Raw genomic sequence first — 23,614 nt, forward strand, 5'->3', positions numbered from 1 at the left:
GTTTAATAATGTTTAATTTAATTACTGGAGGAACATGGCCCAGCACATAGTGCAGCTCAGACCAGCCAGAGCGCCCATGCTAACGCCTGTCCGCCATCACCTACAATGGACATGTACGTGTCAGAACTGGACCTCACGTGCACGGCGCCTCTACCTCACAACTTACAGGACAATCTGCTGTTAGCGTCACATATTAGCATCTACAGCAAATAAAAGCTCTGTAACTCCAGTCTTTAAATAGAGGAATTTTATTAAAAGCAGAACAAAGACACACCAATATTGAAGTGTGCAAAGAAAACGTGCCTAAAAAAATAAATCATCCATGATTTATCCACGACTCCCGTCCCGTACCCTGGCAGAATGAACGCAGGTCCATATGCACATCCACACAGAAGGCGATAACAGCTAGCAGGAAACTAGCAGTAAGCAAACAGAGGAGTTTTAGACTAAACACATAGAGAATCTGGCAACACTACAGGCCTGATTTACACTGTAGCAGCTTTAAACAGTACTAGGGCTGCTATTGGCTGATGAAACCGATAGATCAGATTTGGTGAATCAGCTCTTGTGTTTGTCCTGGAAGAGGAAAGTTGACAGAGGAGAGAATGAACAGGAAGTATCTGTCTTTGTTTTTGGCTTTGGTCCATGAGCCATTACCCCAGACATCAACAGTTCAGCCTTCAGCTTCTTTTAATGGGCTGAAATAATGATTTTTTTTATTTGTATGTTAATTTTATTCTTCAATAGTTTAATAAACAGTGCTTTACTAATGGATATGATTGTCAGATATGACCCTCACCTTGAGCAGAAACATTTAATTAATTATTGGGCCTATTCAGTCCCAAGTTCATGCACTAACCGCTTGTCCATGGTCAGTTTCCCAAAAGCACTGTCCTGCTGAATGTATTTGTAGGACTCCTACAATTAATCAATAAACCTGATTAATTCTCAATATATCGGCAGTGATTAGTTGGCAGTTTACGTGATGACTGTGCCTATTTTTGTGTCTGGTATTCTACTGGTTTTCCTTTCCATGCAGAAACATATACTGTAGACACACTGATCTATAAGCATGCGTTTGACTACATAGGATTTGATATATTTTTAATATAAAACATATTTAATTATGATGATATATATGTTTCAGATGGCTAAAGAAGCTGTTTCTGAGTGTGATATGGCATCATAGGAGTGTGAAAGAGGCTGTTTATGCAGCAGGCAGAGAAAGACAGAGCACAGGAAGAGCTTAAAGAGTAGAGTTAAAATCGGGCACGGATCCTCTCCAGCGGGTCGGTGTCCCACATGTTGCTGTCCCAGGCCTGGAACCAGCCAGTAAAGGTGGGAGGTTCAGCCCCCTGCTTAATGGTTGTGATGGAAATACCACGTCGCCCGGACGGGTCAGAGTCCACGTACTCTTTAGCTGTGGAAAAACACACAGCATCTTTTTCAGCATCGCCGTGGTCATAAAAAGCCTTTACTGCTCAGTACAGCTGAACTGCAGCTCGATAACCAAACCTGGTATCTTACCGATCTTTGGTGCTCCTGTCTTTTCTACCTCGTTGGCATCTTTGCCGACCCAGAGGAAGATCTGCAGGTCACAGAGTACCACAATTAGCTTGTGAATGTAATTATGTCCTAGCATAGCTGAAATGATTTAGGAATTTATATTTTGTTGTTGGATTAATAAATTAATAAATCATTTACAAATGTATCACATTTTAATGCAAATAATTCATGTTTTTGTTTTGTAAATCTTTCAATTTATAATGTATTTTTCGTGTTATTTAATGTTGTACAAAAAGGTAATAAATCCATTTTTAAATGCATTTTGTTTGAAATCTTTTAAGATTTTATTTATTTGTTTTTTGTTGTTGTACTAAAAGTAATAAATATTTTTAATGTAATGTTTTTTTTGTACTACAAATTTTAAATCCATTTATCATTTAGTTGAGATTTTTTGTTGTACTAAAAGTATTTAAATTTTTTTATTTACTTTTATAGATTTGTTTTGGTATTAAAACTAAACTTTTTAAATATTTTTATATTAACTATATTTTTTATAGCTTTTTAAAAATCTTAAAAGTAAAAAACTTAAAGTAAAGTTTAACTTAAAGTAAAAAAGAAAAAATATATTATTATATAAATAATAAAATATGTTTTTGTTACTGTTCTGGTGCAATACATTTTTTCTAGCTTAACCCACCTGATCCCAAGTGTCCAGCAACATGACATCATCAGTGGCCAGGTCTGACTGGGTGAACTCTCCAGGCACCTCCTCAACCTGAGAGAAAAAAAAACACATTTTGACTCAAACCAGTGCTCTGCCACTAGAGGGAGCAGTAACTCAATTCTGCCTTTTCTTGGACATTTAAAATGTAATAAATGTATTTTTTGGTATTGAAATAGTTTTAATTGTATTCATATTGTTGTTTTAATGTGTGGCTCCGCCTTGACCTTGTCTACCTTTGCCCTAGCCCCGCCCACACTCTCAAAAATAAAGGTGCTACAAAAGGATTTTTGATCGATGCACCAGGAAAAACATTATTTTTATATATTTTATATATTTAAGAGTGTGTTTGGAAGTTCAGTATGTTTGGATTAGAGTTGGTTATATTTAGTGAATATAACTGATATACTCCAAATCCGGCCGTCCAGACCTTCTGTCCTACTTCCCCATGGACAGGCTGGCAGAGGCTGGACATGGTCATTAGCTAACTGATGCAATATCTGACACAGCCAATCACCTTCTTGCTCTGTCATTCACCCCAAGAATCAACAGAGCAAGAGTGTCTACAAGTCCAGACAATCTAGTTTACCACGAGCCGGCCGGTCTTGTTGGAGCAGCCAAACAGTCGGGGGGGCTTGACCACTTTCTGCAGAGCTTTGGAGGTCTGATACTCCGCCTTTCCTCCCAGAGCCGCCCAGAATCCCGCTACACAGAGACAGCAGACACAGGGAGAATGTTAATATCCCATCATTTACCATCCAAACATTAAACAAAACCCAGTTTTCCACTGAGCGGCAGGAAACCGTGTTTTACTGTATTTCACCATTAAAACCATTTAGTCCAGTGGTAAATCTGGGTCTTGGAAAGCAGTCAGATATGATTACTGTCGCAGTTTAAAGTTCTATATTTATAAAAGTGAGGACATTGTACTTCAATCCTGCCTTTATATATGAACTCTGTCTTTATACTTCAATCCTATCTTTATACTTCAATCCTGCCTTTATGTATGAACTCTGTCTTTATACTTCAATCCTATCTTTATACTTTAATCCTGCCATTATACTTCAGCCCTGCCTTTATATTTGAATCCTGCCTTTATACTTCAATCCTGTCTTAATATTTGAACTCTCTTTATATTTCAATCCTGCCTTTATACTTTAAACCTGCCTTTTTACTTCAGTCCGGCCTTAATGTTTGAATCCTGCCTTTATACTTCAATCCTGCTTTTGTTCCCTCAATTCTGCCTTAATATTTGAATCCTGTTTTTATACTCCAGTCCCACCTTAATATGTGAACTGTCTTTATATTTCAATCCTGCCTCTATACTTTAAACCTGCCTTGTTACTTCAATCTTGCCTTTAAAATTCAAATCTACCGTAATGCCTAAAATCTGCTTTTATACTTAAATCCTGTTTTTGTTCAATCCTTAATATTTGAACCCCATATTTTTTTAATCCTGCCTTTATACTTTAAATCTGTCTTTTTTACTTCAAATCTGCCTTCAAAATTCAACCCTACCTTAATACATAAATTCTGCTTTTATACTTCAAGCCTGTTTTTGTTCAATCCTTAATATTTGAACCCCATATTTTTTTAATCCTGCCTTTATACTTTAAATCTGTCTTTTTTACTTCAAATCTGCCTTCAAAATTCAACCCTACCTTAATACATAAATTCTGCTCTTATACTTCAAGCCTGTTTTTTTCAACCCTTAATATTTGAACTGTCAAATATTATATATTTAAATATATAATTTAAATTTAAATAAATATTTATATTTCAAACCTGCCTTTTTATTTCAATCTTGCCTTTAAAATTCAATCCTGTATACTTCAGTCCTGCTTTAGTATTTCAATCCTGCCTTGACACTTAATTACTGCCTTTTTACTTCAATCCTGTCTTGATACATATGTCCCACCTTAGTATGTGAATCCTGCCTTTATACCTCAATTCTGCATTTCTACTTCAATCCTGAATTCACACATGCTCACATTAGAGTTGTGGGCTAACAGAAACAGGACTCCTCACCTGGCTCTTTGCCTTCAGCCACATCAGTGGGCTTCCCTCCCAGGAAGGTGACCACATGCTTAGCAGCGTCCCCTTCCTCCCCACTGGCCCCGGTGCCCCTCCACACAAACAGGGAGTCAGGCGTCTTCAGCACGAAAACGTCATTGGTGTTCAGGTTAGACGCAGAAGGCTTAACCTACAGAGAAGATAGTAATTGTGTTAATAACTATTATTATTATTATTATTATTATTATTAGAACACACTCTTAATATCAGCACTTCATATTAAGGCCTGGTATTACTTGGTCCATGCATGGTCCATCCCTACAGCCGTTCACTTCACTTGCACCCACAGATCAACATCAGCTGGACGCTCTCCTTACCTCCACAGCCCTGGTGGCCTTGGCGCTGCTGGTGCGGACGTGGAACAGTCGGGTTCCGGCCGCCTGGCTCTGGCCTCCTTTGCGAGACGTTCCACCGGTGTGAATGATCATGGGCTTTCCCTTAAATAGACTCATCAGGTGGGGCGGCTCCTGGCCCTGAGTGACACGCACCTGAGCAGGGACACATATTTACATGCATTTAACACCAGATTTAAACCGTTTCAATTCCCAGGAGCCTCCAAAGGCCTCCAGACTTCACTTCGTCCTATAGCACAAGAGTAACTCAGCCAGTCTGCATTTAAATAATAAACACAACAATTAATCAAAATATAATAATTAAAATAAAAACAATTAATGAGGGCAATATGATATAAATTAATGTAGTATAATTAATACTACCAAATAAGGGCCTTATTTAGATTTGTATACAGAATATATAATCAATAACTATCAACTGCAATAATCAGGCATTTAACTCTATTATCATTACAGCACAACCTCACCTGGACGGGAGCTCCACCCATAGAGTCGTCCAGCTGGACAGTGAGGAAGGCAGAAGCAGCGAGCTCGTCCTGCGTGCTCTTTAAACCCTGCCTGAAAACCCAAACACACACACACACACACACAACACACACTTACCAAAAATCTGTGTATAACAGTAAATCCAGCATTTCATCTATTTGATCATCACCATCCAGTGAAAAACATGTATCTCCAAAATAGTGAACAGGCAAACATGTCCTTGACTTTGAAAGAAAGTTCATGTAATTTGTGCATTCATGCATAATTCATGCATTTCTATTGGTCCTTTCATCCAGAATGATTTACACAGTGTACAGAAGCAGCTACAGGGTTCAGACCATGGAGAAAACTAAAAACGGGCAAAAATGGAGATACATGGTTTTCACTGGACAGCAGCGATATAGTTAAAACTGTTGTCATATGTCTTGATTATGAGCAAAACCTTCCAGAAATGTCTATTAATGCTTAAACTGTGATTTAAAGATGTGGAAAATGAACGCTGGTTACAGTCCCATACGCTTGAACAGCAGAGCTCCATGCAGGACTGTGGGTCACTCACCAGGTGTAGATGATATGCTGCTCCCTGCTGCCCTGTTTGTAGGTGTAGAGAATGAGGTAACAGTCTCCTCCGAAAAACTGACCGTATGAGGCGGGGTCAACTGGGACACGCGCTCCTCCCTCCACACGCCAAATCTGACAGAGAGTATATTTAATATTTAGTATATTTAACTGTTTTAATCACATTTCATTAATTATTCAGTATATGATACAAATTATTAAATATCTCATATGAATTATTCAGTATCCACTAAGAATTGCTCAGTATCTACTATGAAATATTTAATATGTACTGTAATAATTATTCAGTATCCACTATGAATTATTTAATATCGGCTTGCATAATTCAGAGTATTTTATAAAAGGAATAGTAGCCACTATAAATTATTCAGTATCTACTATAAATTATTCATGTACTGTAATAATTATTCAGTATCCATTATGAATAATTCAGTATATGAAACGGATTATTAAATATATACTATGAATTGTTTAGTATGTATTGTGAATTATTCAGTAACTAATATGAATTATTCTGTATCTACTGTATATTATTCAATATGTGCTGTAATAATTACTCGGTATCAACTTTGAATTATTCAATAACTACTATGATATATTCAGTATGTACTGTCAATGATTTAGTATCCACTATGAATCAGTAAATACTATATGTTTCACTATCTGATATGAATTATTAAATATCTACAATACAGTTTTCAGTACCCACTATGAATTATTCAGTATCTACTATGAATGAGTTAGTTTGAGCTATGTTAATTAGTTTTCAGTATATATTATGAAATATGTTGTATATATTGTTTATTACTCAGTATCCCCTATGGATTATTGGGTATCCACTATGAATTATACATTATCCCCTATGAATTATTGAGTACTCACTATGAATTATACAGTATCCCCTATGAATGATTCAGTATCCACTATGAATTATACAGTATCCACTATGAATTGAGTACTCACTATGAATTATACAGTATCCACTATGAATTATTGAGTACTCACTATGAATTACTCAGTATCTACTATGAATTATTCAGTATCCACTATGAATTATACAGTATCCACTATGAATTGAGTACTCACTATGAATTATTCAATATCCCCTATGAATTATTGAGTACTCACTATGAATTACTCAGTATCTACTATGAATTATTCAGTATCCACTATGAATTATTCAGTATCCACTATGAATTATTGAGTACTCACTATGAATTATACAGTATCCCCTATGAATTATTCAGTATCCCTTATGAATTATTGCGTACTCACTATGAATTATACAGTATCCCCTATGAATTATTCAATATCCCCTATGAATTATTGAGTACTCACTATGGATTATTCAGTATCTACTATGAATTATTGAGTATCTCCTATGAATTATACAGTATCCCCTATGAATTATTCAATATCCCCTATGAATTATTGAGTACTCACTATGGATTATTCAGTATCTACTATGAATTATTGAGTATCTCCTATGAATTATTCAATATCCCCTATGAATTATTCAATATTCCCTATGAATTATTGAGTACTCACTATGGATTATTCAGTATCCACTATGAATTACTGAGTACTCACTGTGCAGTTATGAAAGTTAGAAACTGTGGATCATAAATGATTGATTAAAAACTAATCAATGATTACTTTTATTGAATGAAACGCTGGATTGACCGCTGTGACACAGAGGGCCTCTTAGCTGTTTACCTGAACTTTTCCAGATCCGTCATCCACCATGTTGTGTTGAGCAGCCATGGCCTTGTTGGAGTGCAGGGTGGAGGCGTCGAAGGGGATTTGCTTCACCTGTGCGATTTTGCCGACGGTGTAAACTTTAGTTGGGCCTGTAGTTTGATCCTTATCCTTCCAGTCAGAGAAGAACTGCTTGAAAAGAGTGGTTTCGCCCCCTGCTGGCAGCACCTGGATCTGTAGCGACAGAAACAGGTGAGACTGGAATTACCTTCCTCTCTGGCTTTAACACTGAACACTGCTGAAGGTGCCTGCGGGGCTGCTTACCTGTGTTTTACTGGAGTAGTTCTTTGATTTAATGAAATCCTGAGCGACCTTCATGGCTGACTTGCGCTCTTCTGCGTTAGCATTTGGACCTTGAATAGAAACAGAGGATGACTGAAGTTTTGAAGATGACTGATTTACCAGGCAGCGTTTCATATGAGCTATAAAGCTGCTCAAATATGTAGAGACTGTAATAACACTATATTCATAAAGGCTGCACGTTTCTTATAATAATATAGTGTATATTTATAATACTATATACATTATTAAACTCTTTATATTCTTACCAACATAATATTTTTTTACAGTAAACCTTTATAACAACAGTGGTTTTAATATTATAGCTATTATAGTAGGTCTTTATAACTACACTTTCTTACACTATAGAAAAAATAAGCTGTTACAGTAAGATTTAATAATAAATAATATATAATTATAGCTATTATAAGTTGCTCTAGTAAGTCTTTATAACAGTTCACTTTCTTGCACTATAGAAAAAAGAAGCTGCTACAGTAAGATTTATTAATGAAATATATTTATAATAAGATTACAATTATAATATGTTGTAGTAAGTCTTATATATAACAATAGCCTTTATAAATCTATATTTATAAAGTCTTTTTATAATATCATAATATTATATATATATATATATATATATATAATATAATATAATTATAGCTATTATAAGTTGCTATAGTAAATTTTTATAACAGTACACTATTATAGTAAGATTTAATAATAAAATATATTTATATTTATAATACTATATAAGTTAAGCTATTTATATTCCTACCAACATAACACTTTGTACAGTAATCCTTTATAACATTTTGATATTATAGCTATTATAAGCTGCTATAGTAAGTCTTTATAACAGTATGGTTTCTTACACTATAAAAAATTGTATATTAATATAATAGAAAAATGTAATGACTATAATAATAAGCCTTTATAATTCTATAGCTATAACAAGTTATATATGTGTCTGTATGAAAACAGTCTTTGTAGTATTAAAGTTATTCTAATATGTCTTTATAACAAAAAGTACTATACTATAAATACACTAAAAGTTATAATTATAATATGGATACAGGTTTAAGCCTTTATAACTAAAATACTCTTTATAGTAACGTCTAATACGTTTTTTTAATAATATTAGTTTTTATAATCTTACAGTGAGAAAATGTCTTTATAGTGAGTTAACAGGATCCAAAGTCCTCGCCCTTTAAAGCTGAACCCAGATGAGGGGGATTGAGGACATGCTCTCATGCAGCCGCAACCAAAACTATCCTAAGAATCTAAAGTAGCAGGTTTGCCTTCTGCTCAGCGCCTGAGGAAAACACACTCCACCCAGGGAACTGGAAAGTTCTGTCAGGTACCAGACTTCACCCCGAACATCATAAACGACTCTGAGACACACCTTTCCAAACAAACACGTTTTTATCCACGCCGTTGTCCAGGATGTAGCACTCGTCGGCTGAGAGCATGGCCTGTTTGAACGGACTGGACTGGGCCACCACAGACGTCTTCATGGAGCCAGTGGCATCAGATATCTGCAAAACGGCCATAGAACATTAGGACATAGATTTATATTATATATATATATTTTTTTTTTATATTCTAAAAAATATTAAAATATAATACAAATAATATGTTACATAATTATAACATAATTATATGGTATTTTTCATATATAATGCAGCTCAAAGTGCAAGAAGGAAGGCATACAAAAACAGCATAATAATAATATGATATATATAATAATAATTATATAATTATATATTAATAGTAAAAAAGTAACAATAAATTAAAGGTTTATATAGAAAATATATATATAGAACTAATAAAAGCTATATATATATTATTTTATATATTATTATAGTATATATATGTAAAGTGTAACATTTATTTTACAATTGTACTTATTTCACCAATCTATAAGACTGTGTTACCATGTACAGCGCCCCCTTGTTCCTGTTGGACTTGTCCACCTGCTCGTCATCCGCCGTAGCCGGGGCGATTGCAGTCTTAGGGCCCAGAGCCTGGAAGAGATTCATTACATCAGCTCAGCTCAGTCACACTCTGCAGCTCCAAACATCGGACATCGGACAATGCTCTCAGTCTGACTGCCATGCAAGACAAGCCCCTCACTACCCCCTCTGCCCTCCTCCCCCTTCTCCCACTCCCTTGCACTCATTAGGTGTGCACTCATGCTATGGCTGGAAAAGGGGTACCACCGCATTTATCATGTGGATGCAATTACGTTGTTCAGTCTGTTCAGACACTAGAGGGCGCTCCTGAGCCTGAGCAAGACCAAAATGAATGGGTTCATATGGAGCTCATTCAAGATGTCATTCCAGTGAGCACCAACAGTCAGTACTCAGTAGTGAGAATGCAGCCAATCAGCCCTCAGAAGCCAGAATGCAGCCAATTAGCACTCAGTAGTGAGAATGCAGCCAATCAGCACTCAGTAGCCAGAATGCAGCCAATTAGCACTCAGTAGTGAGAATGCAGCCAATTAGCACTCAGTAGCCAGAATGCAGCCAATTAGCACTCAGTAGTGAGAATGCAGCCAATTAGCACTCAGTAGTGAGAATGCAGCCAATTGGCACTCAGTAGTGAGAATGCAGCCAATTAGCACTCAGTAGCCAGAATGCAGCCAATTAGCACTCAGTAGTGAGAATGCAGCCAATTAGCACTCAGTAGTGAGAATGCAGCCAATTAGCACTCAGTAGCCAGAATGCAGCCAATTAGCACTCAGTAGTGAGAATGCAGCCAATTAGCACTCAGTAGTGAGAATGCAGCCAATTAGCACTCAGTAGCCAGAATGCAGCCAATTAGCACTCAGTAGTGAGAATGCAGCCAATTGGCACTCAGTAGTGAGAATGCAGCCAATTAGCACTCAGTAGCCAGAATGCAGCCAATTAGCACTCAGTAGTGAGAATGCAGCCAATTAGCACTCAGTAGTGAGAATGCAGCCAATTAGCACTCAGTAGCCAGAATGGCAACCAATTAGCACTCAGTAGTGAGAATGCAGCCAATTAGCACTCAGTAGTGAGAATGCAGCCAATTAGCACTCAGTAGTGAGAATGCAGCCAATTAGCACTCAGTAGCCAGAATGGCAACCAATTAGCACTCAGTAGTGAGAATGCAGCCAATTAGCACTCAGTAGTGAGAATGCAGCCAATTAGCACTCAGTAGCCAGAATGCAGCCAATTAGCACTCAGTAGCCAGAATGCAGCCAATTAGCACTCTAGGCAGAATGCAGCCAATTAGCACTCAGTAGTGAGAATGCAAGTCAATTAGCACTCAGTAGCCATAATGGCAACCAATTAGCACTCAGTAGTGAGAATGCCAGCCAATTAGCACTCAGTAGTCAGAATTCCAGCCAATTAGCACTCAGTAAAGAGAAAACAGCCAATTAGCACTCAGTAGTCAGAATTCCAGCCAATTAGCACTCAGTAGTCAGAATGCAGCCAATTAGCACTCAGTAGTCAGAATGCAGCCAATTAGCACTCAGTAGCCAGAATGGCAACCAATTAGCACTCAGCAGCCAGAATGCCAGCCAGCTGTGGAGCGCCCTCTAGTGTATTTCTCTCACTGCATTTGTCCAATTTGCCAAGAAGTCCTCCTCACATTAATAATCTCCTGTGGCTCCGCCCCCTCATCCACCATGTGCAGCTTGGCCCTGCCATTCCTCTCGTTGTCACGGATATCGATGGCCACCTCGGAGGCCTTCAGCTTCTCAAAGCGGTTACACTCGCTGCCACTCCACTGGTAGATGTCCTACAAAGACAGCACACACACACACACACACACACACACACAGTTATCTCCAACAGACTTGATTATGTGCAGTCTGTGCTGGACTCCAGCCCTCCAGGCCCAGAAGTATTGACGCCTGCCACAGGACTTATCTAATCATCATGAGTGCTGGACTCTGGAAATGATACCTTGCCCAGATCCACGATGAAGCAGTCCCCCTTGTTGAAGCTGGTCCAGGAGAAGTCCACTTCAGTGGCTCTGATAGCCCTCCTACCCTTGACGTGCAACAAGCGCTTCACGTTGGCCTCGTTGATCTCCACATGATGGAACCCAGATGCAACCCCACCTTTCTGGAGAGAGACAATAATGAGTAGAACTGGATGGTGGCACTACACCCAAGATAGTGGAACAGTGGATCATCTGCAGAGCCCGTCTTCCATACTTCCCTGAGCTCCACTGATGGGTTCAGCTATAATAACCATGAGCTGCATTTTCCCTGTATAGTCTCCCTGTATTTCCTAGAATTCAACTCTGCCTTTAAGACTGAAATATGCAAATGAGCTTGATTCTGACTGGCTGGCCTGTGCTGTACCTCAATCAAAGAACAGGCAAGACTGAAACACTGTGTCTGAATGCAACACTGTTGGGCCCTTAAGCAAGGCCCTTCACCTTCTCTGCTCCCCGGGCGCTGGAGCCGGCTGCCCAAGGCTCTGGGAATGAGTGTGTGTGTGTGTGAGTGTGTGTGTGTGTGTGTGTGTGTGCTCACTGCCCCTAGTTCACTAGTCTGCGTGTGTGTGTGTGTGTGTGTATGTTCTCTACCACAGATGGGTCAAATGCGAAGGACACATTTCGCAGTGACAAATACTCGTATTTCCATTTTTGCTGTTTTCCACAGCATTTTAGGAGAATTTCAAGATGAACAGACCAATAGAAATGCTCCTGCAGAGCTGCAGCTTGCAGATGTGACATATTTGTGTGTGTAGACTTTCTGTGGTTTTTCAGAACGGCGCGTTGCTCTGAAAAAAATGTGCATTTCTGTTCTTGGTGCTTTCTCACAAAAGAAACCGCTGCAACAAAGGCGGTTCATTTAGTCTAGCAGGGAATTGAAAACAGACCCACATAGCTGCATTCGTGCTGTCCTGAAGCAGCCTGTGGTAACGAAACTGTGGTGTGTGTGTGCGTGTGTGTGTGTGTGTAGTGGAAAAATGTTGCCTGACTGAGGTAATGAATGCCCCATACTGGTTCTGATGCGTGATCTTCCTCCACAGCACTCTGAACACAATGTGAGGAACAGTCCACCACTGAAACGCTCTCGCAAAGCGTAAGCAAATCTGGAGTTCATTAAGAGGGACCAGTGGAACAGGAACCGAGCACCCGGTCGCTGTAGTCGTCCTGCTGGTTGCGGCTGGCCTCAGACTCAGGGGCCTTCAACATGTCGTTAACAGAGGCAACGGCTGAAGTACTTTTCTCTTCTCCATTTTTTTAAAGCTGGATTTTCCAGATCTTTCTAGGATGAATCAGCATGACTGTAGAAGAGAGGAGATTTCTCTGGTCCTGCTCTCCCCCACAGGGTTTAGACAATAGACAAGCATATAATCACCAGTTGTGACTTTTTTTTGGAATTTGGCATACACACATACATACACACACACCAGTGAAACACACACATCTGCCCGGAGCGGTGGGCAGCCATTGCTGCAGCGCCCGGGAAGCAGAGAGGGTGAAGGGTCTTGCTCAATAGTGGCCCAATAGTGGCAGCTTGCCGAGCCCGGGGTATCGAACCCACAACCCTGTCATCAATAGCCTGGAGCTCTAACTGCTGAGCCACCACTGCCCCACTACTGGACCAACACATACTGTAATTATAATTATATGTAATTAAATGTATTTGTATTACTGTTTTAACATATAAGTACAAAAATGTATATAAATGAATTATATTACCATTGAACTTATATATATATATAGTCATTGTCATACAAAAAAACAACAACTTTCAATGAAAGTCAATGAAAAAAGATTTTATAAAAAGTCATTTTGGAGCATTTCTATTGGTCCATTCAGCATGAAATATAAAGAACTGTCAGATTCACATTACGAAAAATGTTTGTTTATGATATTACAAATATTACGAACAAAGAAAAAAGGAACTTATACTATATATACATATACTATAACTACATATAATGTATTTATTTATTATATTACTATATTAAACCAATACATTAATCAATACTATATAACTAAATTGCTATATTACTATACATAACATCTCTATAATATATATGTATAGCCATAAAAAAGTAATTTTACAATGTTTATCACTATACAACTGGACTTACAGTCATATATGAAAGTTTGAACCCTGTTTAAATGACATATTTTGTTGATGAGTGTAAATAAGTGGAGAAATCCTTTTCAGGAACAAATGTAAATATGATTTTTCTGCACATTTTAAATTACAGTATCTGTTTGCAGCATTTAATATGTATTCGTAAAGTTGTAAATATTAATGTAAAGATATTAGGAATTATTATTTTTTGCTTAGATAATGAAAATAATTACATATGATAAATAATAAAGCCTATGACTCGCTGGATTTGGATCTCTGGTGGGCCACTTTGCACTGATGTCCTTTATATAAACTGCTGATTGTACAGAGTGCAGAGTGCTGTACAGAGAGCTAGCTCTTCACAAAGACCTTATACCCACCTTATACTTGACGCCAGACTTAAAGTAGCCCAGGAATGTGACGGACTCGTTATTCTGGACCTCGCGGTACTGCACTGGACCCCCACCGAGGAAGTCGTCAAGCTGGGTGGAAAAAATGGCAGCCGCTCCACTCTCATCCTGAGAACACTCATCCCCTGAAAAGCAGGATTCATTTATTCATTCATTTATAGTAGCTACTGGACAATTCATACTGGATACTGAATAATTCACAGGAGGTACTGACTAATTCATAGTAGATACTGAATAACGTATAGTTGTTACTGAAAAATACATACACAGAATATTCATGGTGCATACAGAATAATTCATAGTAGTTACCAAGTAATTCAAAGTACATACTGAATAACAAGTATGAATACTTAGTAGTTACTTAATAATTCAAAGTGGACAATAATAATTCATAGTGAATACTGAATGATTCACAGAAGTTACTTAATAAGTTAATAATGTAGATATTGAATAATTAAAGTAGTTCTCTTACTACTCAGAGTTGTGCAATATCTGTAATTATATTGTATATATTTTCATCATCCACTGTGTACATTTGTGTGTATATTTTTGTTTTTTTAGTTGTGTTATTTATTGTATGTTTAATCACCTTAAGGATTGCACCTCAATTTCGTTGTACATTGTGCAATGACAATAAAAGTATCGTATCGTAAAAAAGTTACCAAAAATATTAATAGTACATACCGAATAATTCATAGTAGTTACTTAGAAATTCAAAGTACATAGAAGTACATACTGGATAATTAAACTATGAATACACAGCAGCTACTGAAAACCATAGTTTTCTAAAAGCCTCAATGTTTTCCTCTGACAGTGAGGATATAAGGAGGAAAGCGTCAGGAGAAGTTTAAAATGCTGCTCTGAAGCAAACTGAGGAGGTTCATCAGTGCACAGAACTGGCCTACAACCTCCTGGCAGCAACAACACATCCCAGGACATAAAGAGACCTGCCAACACACTCCCGTGAGAGCACCGCTGTCTGGATCTGTTTATAGAGCTATAAGAACCAACTGGAACCCATGAGAAACAACGCTGAGCAAGAGTCTTTCCACTCCAGACACTCCAGTATTCCCATGTTTTCTGGTTGTAATCCATTTAGCATGCATCTCCAATACAACGATAAGGGTTCTAGAAGTGTCCTACAAGTACTGATCCACACCCATCACATTCTGATAAAGGATATCCCGACAATTTATCAAGGTAATGATAACATATCATCATCATATATCCACCCTTATTGCTGGAAGCTCTGCATGACAGTGGTGGTCTCCTACAGGCCTAAACAGATGGAGTTAAACCATGGGGTGGAGCTTCATAACTTGCAGCTCCTGGAATGTCACAGTTCGAGACAAACCATCAAACTGCAACCACATGAACCCAACTGTAGACCAGCTTCTGCTTTCTGCTCTGAGGGACTGTAATGAGTAACGCTGTAGAACAAGGCCATCTGGACGAGGTCTAGTTGTGGCCAGCTTGATCGCTATGTTATGCGCATCAAAAGGCAGCTAATCTCCGTCTCGTGGGAAGAAGCACATGAGCAGGAGAAGCACTCTTCAGTTCATTACAGTAATTCTCTCAGGGTGTGGCTCTCAGGAATAGCTGTACAAACCTGCAGGTTAACATAGTCACGGCCCTGACTCGAACAATGCGCTGTTCTTTAGGGCGAAGAGCTAGCATGAGAAAATACCATCAGATTCAGAGCAGTCATGACTACACCCTAAAAACAGAGGTTCCTGAATGGTTCTCGGAACGTATGCAGTCATATGCAGTCTCGGACCGTATGCAGTCGTATGCAGTCTCGGACCGTATGCAGTCGTATGCAGTCTCGGACCGTATGCAGTCGTATGCAGTCTCGGACCGTATGCAGTCGTATGCAGTCTCGGACCGTATGCAGTCGTATGCAGTCTCGGACCGTATGCAGTCGTCTAGCTGATAAAATGAAACTTCTGTTTCCACCCATGTTGCCTTCTGTCCACTCGGTCAGTCGGCGAGGTCGTAAGGGTCATATTCCCAGGCTTCTTAAATAAAGCTCTTCATATGTGAAAGTGAAAGAGGACTGAGAACTGTCGTAGCTAAAGGAGAGGGGTACGTTTTTGGAGGCAGCTTTAAAGGGTTAATCGTAGAACCGTTACATTATGTGAAGGTTCTTTAAACATCAGATAGGTTCTCATTTACAGAATTGTTCTACAAACCAAATATCTTATTCTTAAGAGACCAGTACTGACTAATTCATAGTGGATACTGATAAATTCATACTGGATTATACATATTATACATATATCACACAGTAGGTACTAATGAATACATAGTGGATAGTGAATAGGCTATACTAGATACTGAACAATTCATAGTGGATACTTGATAATTCATAGTGGATGATGACTAATTTAGAGTAGATACTGAACAATTTATAGTCGACATTGAATTATTCCTAGTGGAGGCTAAACGATTCATAGTAGATACTGAATAATTCATAGTAGATACTGAATAATTCATAGTGGATACTGATAAATTCATAGTGGATACCGATAAATTCATAGTGGATACCGATAAATTCATAGTAGATATTGGATAATTCATAGTAGATAAAGAATAATTCATAGTGGATACTGAATAATTCATAGTAGGTACTGAATAATTCATTGTGGATACTGATTAATTTATAGTAGATACTGATTAATTCATAGTAGATACCGGATAATACATATTAAATACTGAACACCACAGTATGTACTAATTAATACATAGTGGATAGTGAATAGTTTATACTAGGGACTGAATAATTCATAATGGATGCTTAATAATTCATAGTGGATGCTGACTAATTTAGAGTAGATACTGAACAATTCATAGTGGACATCGAGTTCATTCATAGTGGAGGCTAAATAATTCATAGTAGATACTGATTAAGTCGCAGTAGGTACTGAATAATTCATAGTGGATACTGTATAATACATATTAGATACTGAACAATTCATAGTGGACATTGAATTATTCATAGTAGGTACCAAACGATTCATAGTAGACATAATTTTATAGCAGATGCTGAAGAATTCATACTGGAATAATCAGTACCTCTCAGTTTCAGGTAGTGACTATAAAGTCAGTATGAACTGAAATACTGGAGCACTGCGGAACGCTTCAGCTACCATAAGCAGAAGTATTTGCAACACTTCACTGAGGAGAGATGTCTGAACACTCTGTTCAAAGAAAAACCCACATCCTTCCTCGTCTAACTGGGGTAAATTAGATGAGTAAAGACAGGACATCATGTCATGTGTTTCGATATTTATAAGAAGTGGGTCTGAGTTTACTGAGGGAACGTAGAATGGTCACTATGTTATGTTTTATTTGTGTGTGACCATTAGACAATCATTCAAAGTAGTTACTGGACAATTCACCATGGATACTAAATAATTAAAAGTAGAATCTGAATCATTCATAGTAGATACTAAATAATTCATAGTGGATACTAAATATTTAAAAGTAGAATCTGAATCATTCATAGTAGATACTAAATAATTCATAGTGGATACTAAATATTTAAAAGTAGAAACTGAATCATTCATAGTAGATACTAAATAATTCATAGTGGATACTAAATATTTAAAAGTAGAAACTGAATAATTCATAGCAGATACTAAATAATTAATGGTGGATACTAAATATTTAAAAGTAGAAACTGAATAATTCATAGCAGATACTAAATAATTTATAGTGGATACTAAATAATTAAAAGTAGAATCTGAATCATTCATAGTAGATACTAAATAATTCATAGTGGATACTAAATAATTAAAAGTAGAATCTGAATCATTCATAGTAGATACTAAATAATTCATAGTGGATACTAAATATTTAAAAGTAGAATCTGAATCATTCATAGTAGATACTAAATAATTCATAGTGGATACTAAATATTTAAAAGTAGAAACTGAATCATTCATAGTAGATACTAAATAATTCATAGTGGATACTAAATATTTAAAAGTAGAAACTGAATAATTCATAGCAGATACTAAATAATTTATAGTGGATACTAAATAATTAAAAGTAGAATCTGAATCATTCATAGTAGATACTAAATAATTCATAGTGGATACTAAATAATTAAAAGTAGAATCTGAATCATTCATAGTAGATACTAAATAATTCATAGTGGATACTAAATATTTAAAAGTAGAAACTGAATCATTCATAGTAGATACTAAATAATTCATAGTGGATACTAAATATTTAAAAGTAGAAACTGAATAATTCATAGCAGATACTAAATAATTAATGGTGGATACTAAATATTTAAAAGTAGAAACTGAATCATTCATAGTAGATACTAAATAATTCATAGTGGATACTAAATATTTAAAAGTAGAAACTGAATAATTCATAGCAGATACTAAATAATTAATGGTGGATACTAAATATTTAAAAGTAGAAACTGAATCATTCATAGTAGATACTAAATAATTAATGGTGGATACTAAATATTTAAAAGTAGAAACTGAATCATTCATAGTAGATACTAAATAATTAATTCATTGTAGATAGAGAATAATTCATAGTGGATAATGACCCACTAAAAGTAGAATCTGAATAATTCATAGTGGATTCTAAATTATTAAAAGTAAAAACTTAATAATTCATAGTGGATACTGAATAATTCATAGTGGGTACTGGACAGTTTGTAATTAAAAATAAATCATTTGTAATAATTACAGAACAAGTAACTGAAGATACTGTTCATTGTAGTAATTCATGGAGGATACTAAATATTTCATTGTAAATACTGAATACTGAATAATTTGTGATAAATACTTAATCACTTGTAATAAATACTAAATAATACTAAATACTTAGAATGTATGTAGTACATAGTGCATACTGATTCAATGCTAACAGGCTATTCACGATATTCAGGAGACAGTGCGCTACTCACCCAGCCACATGTGAATGCTGTGCGAGGGCGCGGGCGTGGTGTGCAGCAGCAGGTAGGCATCCCCAGTGTAGAAGTTGCCGTAGAGGTTCTTGGGAACGGGCTTCAGGTCCATGTTCTCGATGCGCCAGACCTGCAGCCCTGGCTGCTTCCCTGCAGTAGCAAACTCCTTATGGGCCACCATGATGCCTGGAACACGGAGAGAACGGGAGAACTTAGCGTTTCCTTGTCCGTCAATATTTGGTAAAATCCCACAATCCATCAATTAGCAGTACATCCACCCCATCTCCACCCGAGGCCATCCGACCTGGTCTGGAGAGCAAAACCAACAAAACCTGACCCAGAACCAGAGCCACTAGTAGAGAGCAGGTCAATCGCTAATACATACAGTGAGGACAGCCTCATTCAAAAGTTTGGGTACCCTTGGCCCACATTTTGTAGATTTTTTTTTAAAATTGTCAAGTATTAATCTCTGTAACTAAGCAAAGCTTGTTGTGCAAAAGTTTAGACACCCTAAGCATGGCAATGCTCAGATTTCTGAGCTGTGTACACAGATGGACAGACAATAAAAGCTTCTCGACTTGACTTGATAAGATCTCAGACACTGATTAACAAACCAGAACTGAGGACTGATGTCACCAACGGTACTGAGTAACTACAGCTGAATCAAATGTCCAAGCTTTATGAATTCTCAGACTCTTCAAATCCCACGTTAACAAGCGTTGTCAGCTTGCGGCTTCTACAGTGTGAAATTCTAAGAAATGGCAGTTCAGGGGAAACTGTGGAGCTCAGGATGAGTTCTAGCACACTGAGAAAAGTCTCATTTGACTGCCACGGACAAAATACCAGCAAACCCTGGATGCAAATATCAGACCATCTGTTAAAAGGCCGACGCTGGAAAGATGAAGGCTTCTGCAACAGGATAATGACCTACAATATACCTCAAAACCCATCATGGACAACCTGAAGGTTTCAGGATGGCCCTCACAATCCCCTGACCTGGACAGCATATAAGATTTGTGGACCTTAAACAAGCTGTTTAAGACCAGGCGAGACCATCTCAGAACTGCAGGCCTCCAACAACAGGAAATGAAGGATTTTAGCTACAAATTTGCTGCAAAAGAGGAGACAGTGAAGCATACGTAACCAACGGGCAGAGTTTGAGAGTTGATGAGAAGGTTTATGAGAAGGGCTAATATTGAACATGAGCCTCTACGCACCCATCGGATACTAAACGGCCTCCTAGAGCATTCTGCAATAATGTGTGTAATAAAGACGATGCAACACAAGTGAGAGGCTTTACAACTCATTGAAACTCGTCTAGGTGAAGTCTGCATTCGTACTATTAGCGAAATCAAAGTTGGAGCCATACTCCTGACCTTAACTAGCAGACTGGGGCCTCATAAGGCCAAGAGCTTTGGCTCAGAGGCCTTGGACACATTAACAGCGCCCATCATCCAGCCTTTCAGTGTCGTAATGAGATGATCCAGTGCTCAGGATGAGAATATCATGCTTTAATAGTTGTATTATGACTGTAATAAACTGTTAATAAGCCTTCGTAAATGAGGCGAAAGCCACTCAGAACGTTACGCAATTTGGACAAAAGTATTTGGACACCTGCTTATTCACTGTTTCTTTCAAATTCAAGGACATTAAAAAGAGTTGAATTGAAACTGTCTCTACTGTCCAGGATAGGGAGGCTTTCGACTAGATCTTGGATGAGCATTGCTGTGAGGATTTGATTGCAATCAGCAACAAGAGCAGCGTTAGTGAGGTCAGGACGTTCGATTATCACCACCCTACCTCATTCCCAACCCAAAAGTAGTGGATGGAGCACCTTCACCATCCATCATACCAGTGGACACAGCTCAATGCTGCTGGGGGGGGGGGGGGGGGGGGGGTTAATACCCCTCTCCTAGCCCATGCCTGGCATTAGGCATCAAGGGAGTCCTATTCTATTGGCAGTTCTTCTCTACAGGGACTAGACGTAGCTGTGTGAGCGTGCACATTTGCACATATGCATCAACAATGGGTGCAACCTAAAGTAGCTGAATGCATTCATTAGAAGGGGTGTCCAGAAATATTTGGACATATGGTGCATATAAGTTTTAAAGGCACGGTAGCAACAACAACTAGTATGTTTAGTTTAGTTCTCGGGGAAATGAAATTATGACTCTTTTTGATGCATAAACCCACACAAATATCCTAAATGTCATAAATTAGAAATAATGCAACCCAGTTTAGCAGCCTGAGCTCATTTCTGCAAGATCTTTTGCAATATTTGAAGTGCATTTATGAAACCGTTTCAGTTTGGAGGTGTTTTACAAGAGTTTATGCATCCACTTCTTGTTTTCAGTTGACTTATGAAAGCTTAGGAAAGTGTCCTAATGTCCTAATAAGTGTTGCACCAAGCAACACAGCATGGATCTATGCAGAAATTAAGAAAATGTGTCATTTTGTAATGAATATGAAGGCAATCAGTGGGTTGTAAAGAGTCAGACTTGTAGATAAGGAGTTGATTAGTCTGAGAAGTGGGTGGAAAATGCATTTTGATGGGCAAAAATGCATAAAATCTGTGCTCCAAATTGGAATTCTCCGTTCCACCTTAAATGCTGCAGCAGTTGCATTCTGGCGCCTGAGGCGCCAGAATGCAACTGCTGCAGCATTTAAGGTGGAACGGAGAATTCCAGCACGAAGCTGACGAAAGAGAGCCAGCGTAAAAAGTAATGACCAGAACATGAAAGACTACTTCCCTTTTCACATCTGGACGCCAGAAAACTCGGACTTTGACTTGCACCCATCTGACAAATGCCAAGATTCACGCGCGTGCTTACTTTTACCATGCAACCCCTGGAATAGTAAAGCCCCCCCATTCATAAACAGAACCCCCACCAAAGTAATGCAACCCCAAACTGAGCAGAAAGCAAAGCCAACATGACCAGCAGATCCTTACTTGGATGTTGAGAAGGTTGCAGAAGGTAGTAGAGCAGATCTCCAACCAAAGCTGCTTGTGCAGTGTGTGTGTGGAGCTTGTCCTGCCCACATTAGGCTCAGATAAGGGGGCTGGGTCTGGATGTGTCATTAGGAGGGGTGGGGTGGAGGGGGTGGGTGTGGAGCCCAACATGGCTAAGCATCTGATCTTGTAAGCACTAGAGGATCAGTGATAAACACTACATGTCCATAAGTTTGTGGACACCCCTTCTAATGAATGCATTCAGCTATTTTAAGTTGCACCCGTTGCTGATCCAGATGTGCACATGCACACACAGCTGGTCTAGTCCCTGTAGAGAAGTACTGTACTGCCAATAGATTAGGACTCTCTGAAGCAGGAGAAATAAAATGGACAAGCGTAAGAATCTGAGACACTTTGAGAAGAACCAGACTGTGACGTTCTAGACGAGTCAGACTGGGTCAGAACATCTCCAGAACATCAGGCAGGTGTTTCCGGTATGCAGTGGCCAGACAGTACCTACCAAAAGTGCTCCAAGGAAGGACAATGGGTGGGCCGGTGACAAGGTCATGGGCGTTGAAGGCTCGTTGATGGTCATGGAGGTCCCACCTCACAACTTACAGGACTCCTTAAAGGATCTGCTGCTAATGTCTTGATGTTCCAGGTACCACAGGACACATTCAGAGGCATTGTGGAGTACATGCCTTGGTGGCACAAGGGGGGTCCGACACAATATTAGGCAGGTGGTTTTAATGTTATGGCTGATTGGCTGTTCCATGTTGCATTGCTTTCAAAAAAGTAGTACGGGTTGAAAACTGATCTGCTGGGATTTTCACTTCTGTGGTTCTGCAGATGGGCCTGCCTTGTAGATCGAAGAGAATGGTCAGACCGGTTGGAGCTGACAGGAAGGCTACAGTAGCTCAGATGACCACTCTGTACAGTTGTGGAGAGCAGAAAAGCTTCTCAGAATGATCACCAGCACCTCCAACCTTGAGGAGGATGAGCTACAACAGCAGGAGACCACCTCAGGTTCCACTACTTTCAGCCAAGACCAGAAAGCTGAGGCTGCAGTGGCTCAGCACAGGCTCACCAACACTGGACAGCTGAGGACATGTGGAGAACCGTAGCCTGGTCTGATGAATCTGGATGCCTGCTGAGGAACCTTACTACAGACAGTCGAACCAGAATTTGGTACAAATGGCATTAGTCTATGGACCTAACCTGCCTTGTGTGCACAGCCCAGGCTGGTGGAGGTGGTGGTCAGGTGGTAATCATGTGGGGACACTTTGGGCTGTTGATACCAGTGAAAGTGAATCATGGCTTGAAGGCCACGGACTGTTTGAGTATCATTGCTGACCATGTGCATCCCTTCATGTACCACGGTTTATGAAGTCTCTTAACCTGGTTTAAAGAACATGACAGTGAGTCCAGTGTTCTTCATTGTGGGTTCTTCTAACTCTCCAGGTACGTCTTTGGAATGGGGT

At 38.5% G+C, this 23,614-nt stretch overlaps 1 protein-coding gene across 1 annotated transcript; it reads right to left on the minus strand.

Moving 5' to 3' along the window:
* Window positions 1–232: 232 nt before the first annotated feature.
* On the minus strand, window positions 233–22,210 carry scinlb (scinderin like b). The gene is made up of 17 exons (XM_072668607.1): window positions 22,134–22,210; window positions 19,184–19,369; window positions 14,218–14,372; window positions 11,694–11,855; window positions 11,377–11,526; window positions 9,693–9,782; window positions 9,161–9,293; window positions 7,741–7,829; window positions 7,435–7,650; window positions 5,699–5,832; window positions 5,121–5,211; window positions 4,618–4,788; window positions 4,256–4,430; window positions 2,817–2,932; window positions 2,204–2,281; window positions 1,528–1,588; window positions 233–1,420 (listed from the first exon to the last, which is right to left on the minus strand). Exons 2-17 carry the CDS (start codon window positions 19,362–19,364, stop codon window positions 1,260–1,262), a joined length of 2,163 nt encoding a protein of 720 aa, XP_072524708.1. The 5' UTR covers window positions 19,365–19,369; window positions 22,134–22,210; the 3' UTR covers window positions 233–1,259.
* Between the last annotated feature and the right edge of the window lie 1,404 nt (window positions 22,211–23,614).

The sequence above is a fragment of the Salminus brasiliensis genome, chromosome 23 (genome assembly GCF_030463535.1).
Source record: "Salminus brasiliensis chromosome 23, fSalBra1.hap2, whole genome shotgun sequence".
In the NCBI taxonomy this organism is placed as follows: Eukaryota; Metazoa; Chordata; class Actinopteri; order Characiformes; family Bryconidae; genus Salminus; species Salminus brasiliensis.

Excerpts from the sequence above, each read along its gene's own strand:
- scinlb (XM_072668607.1), bottom strand. The coding sequence starts at position 19,364 with ATGGTGGCCCATAAGGAGTTTGCTACTGCAGGGAAGCAGCCAGGGCTG. Across the intron at positions 9,783-11,376 it reads AGCCACAGGAGATTATTAAT|GCTCTGGGCCCTAAGACTGC; the intron begins GTGAGGAGGACT and ends AATCTCTTCCAG. Across the intron at positions 1,421-1,527 it reads GACAGGAGCACCAAAGATCG|CTAAAGAGTACGTGGACTCT; the intron begins GTAAGATACCAG and ends GTTTTTCCACAG.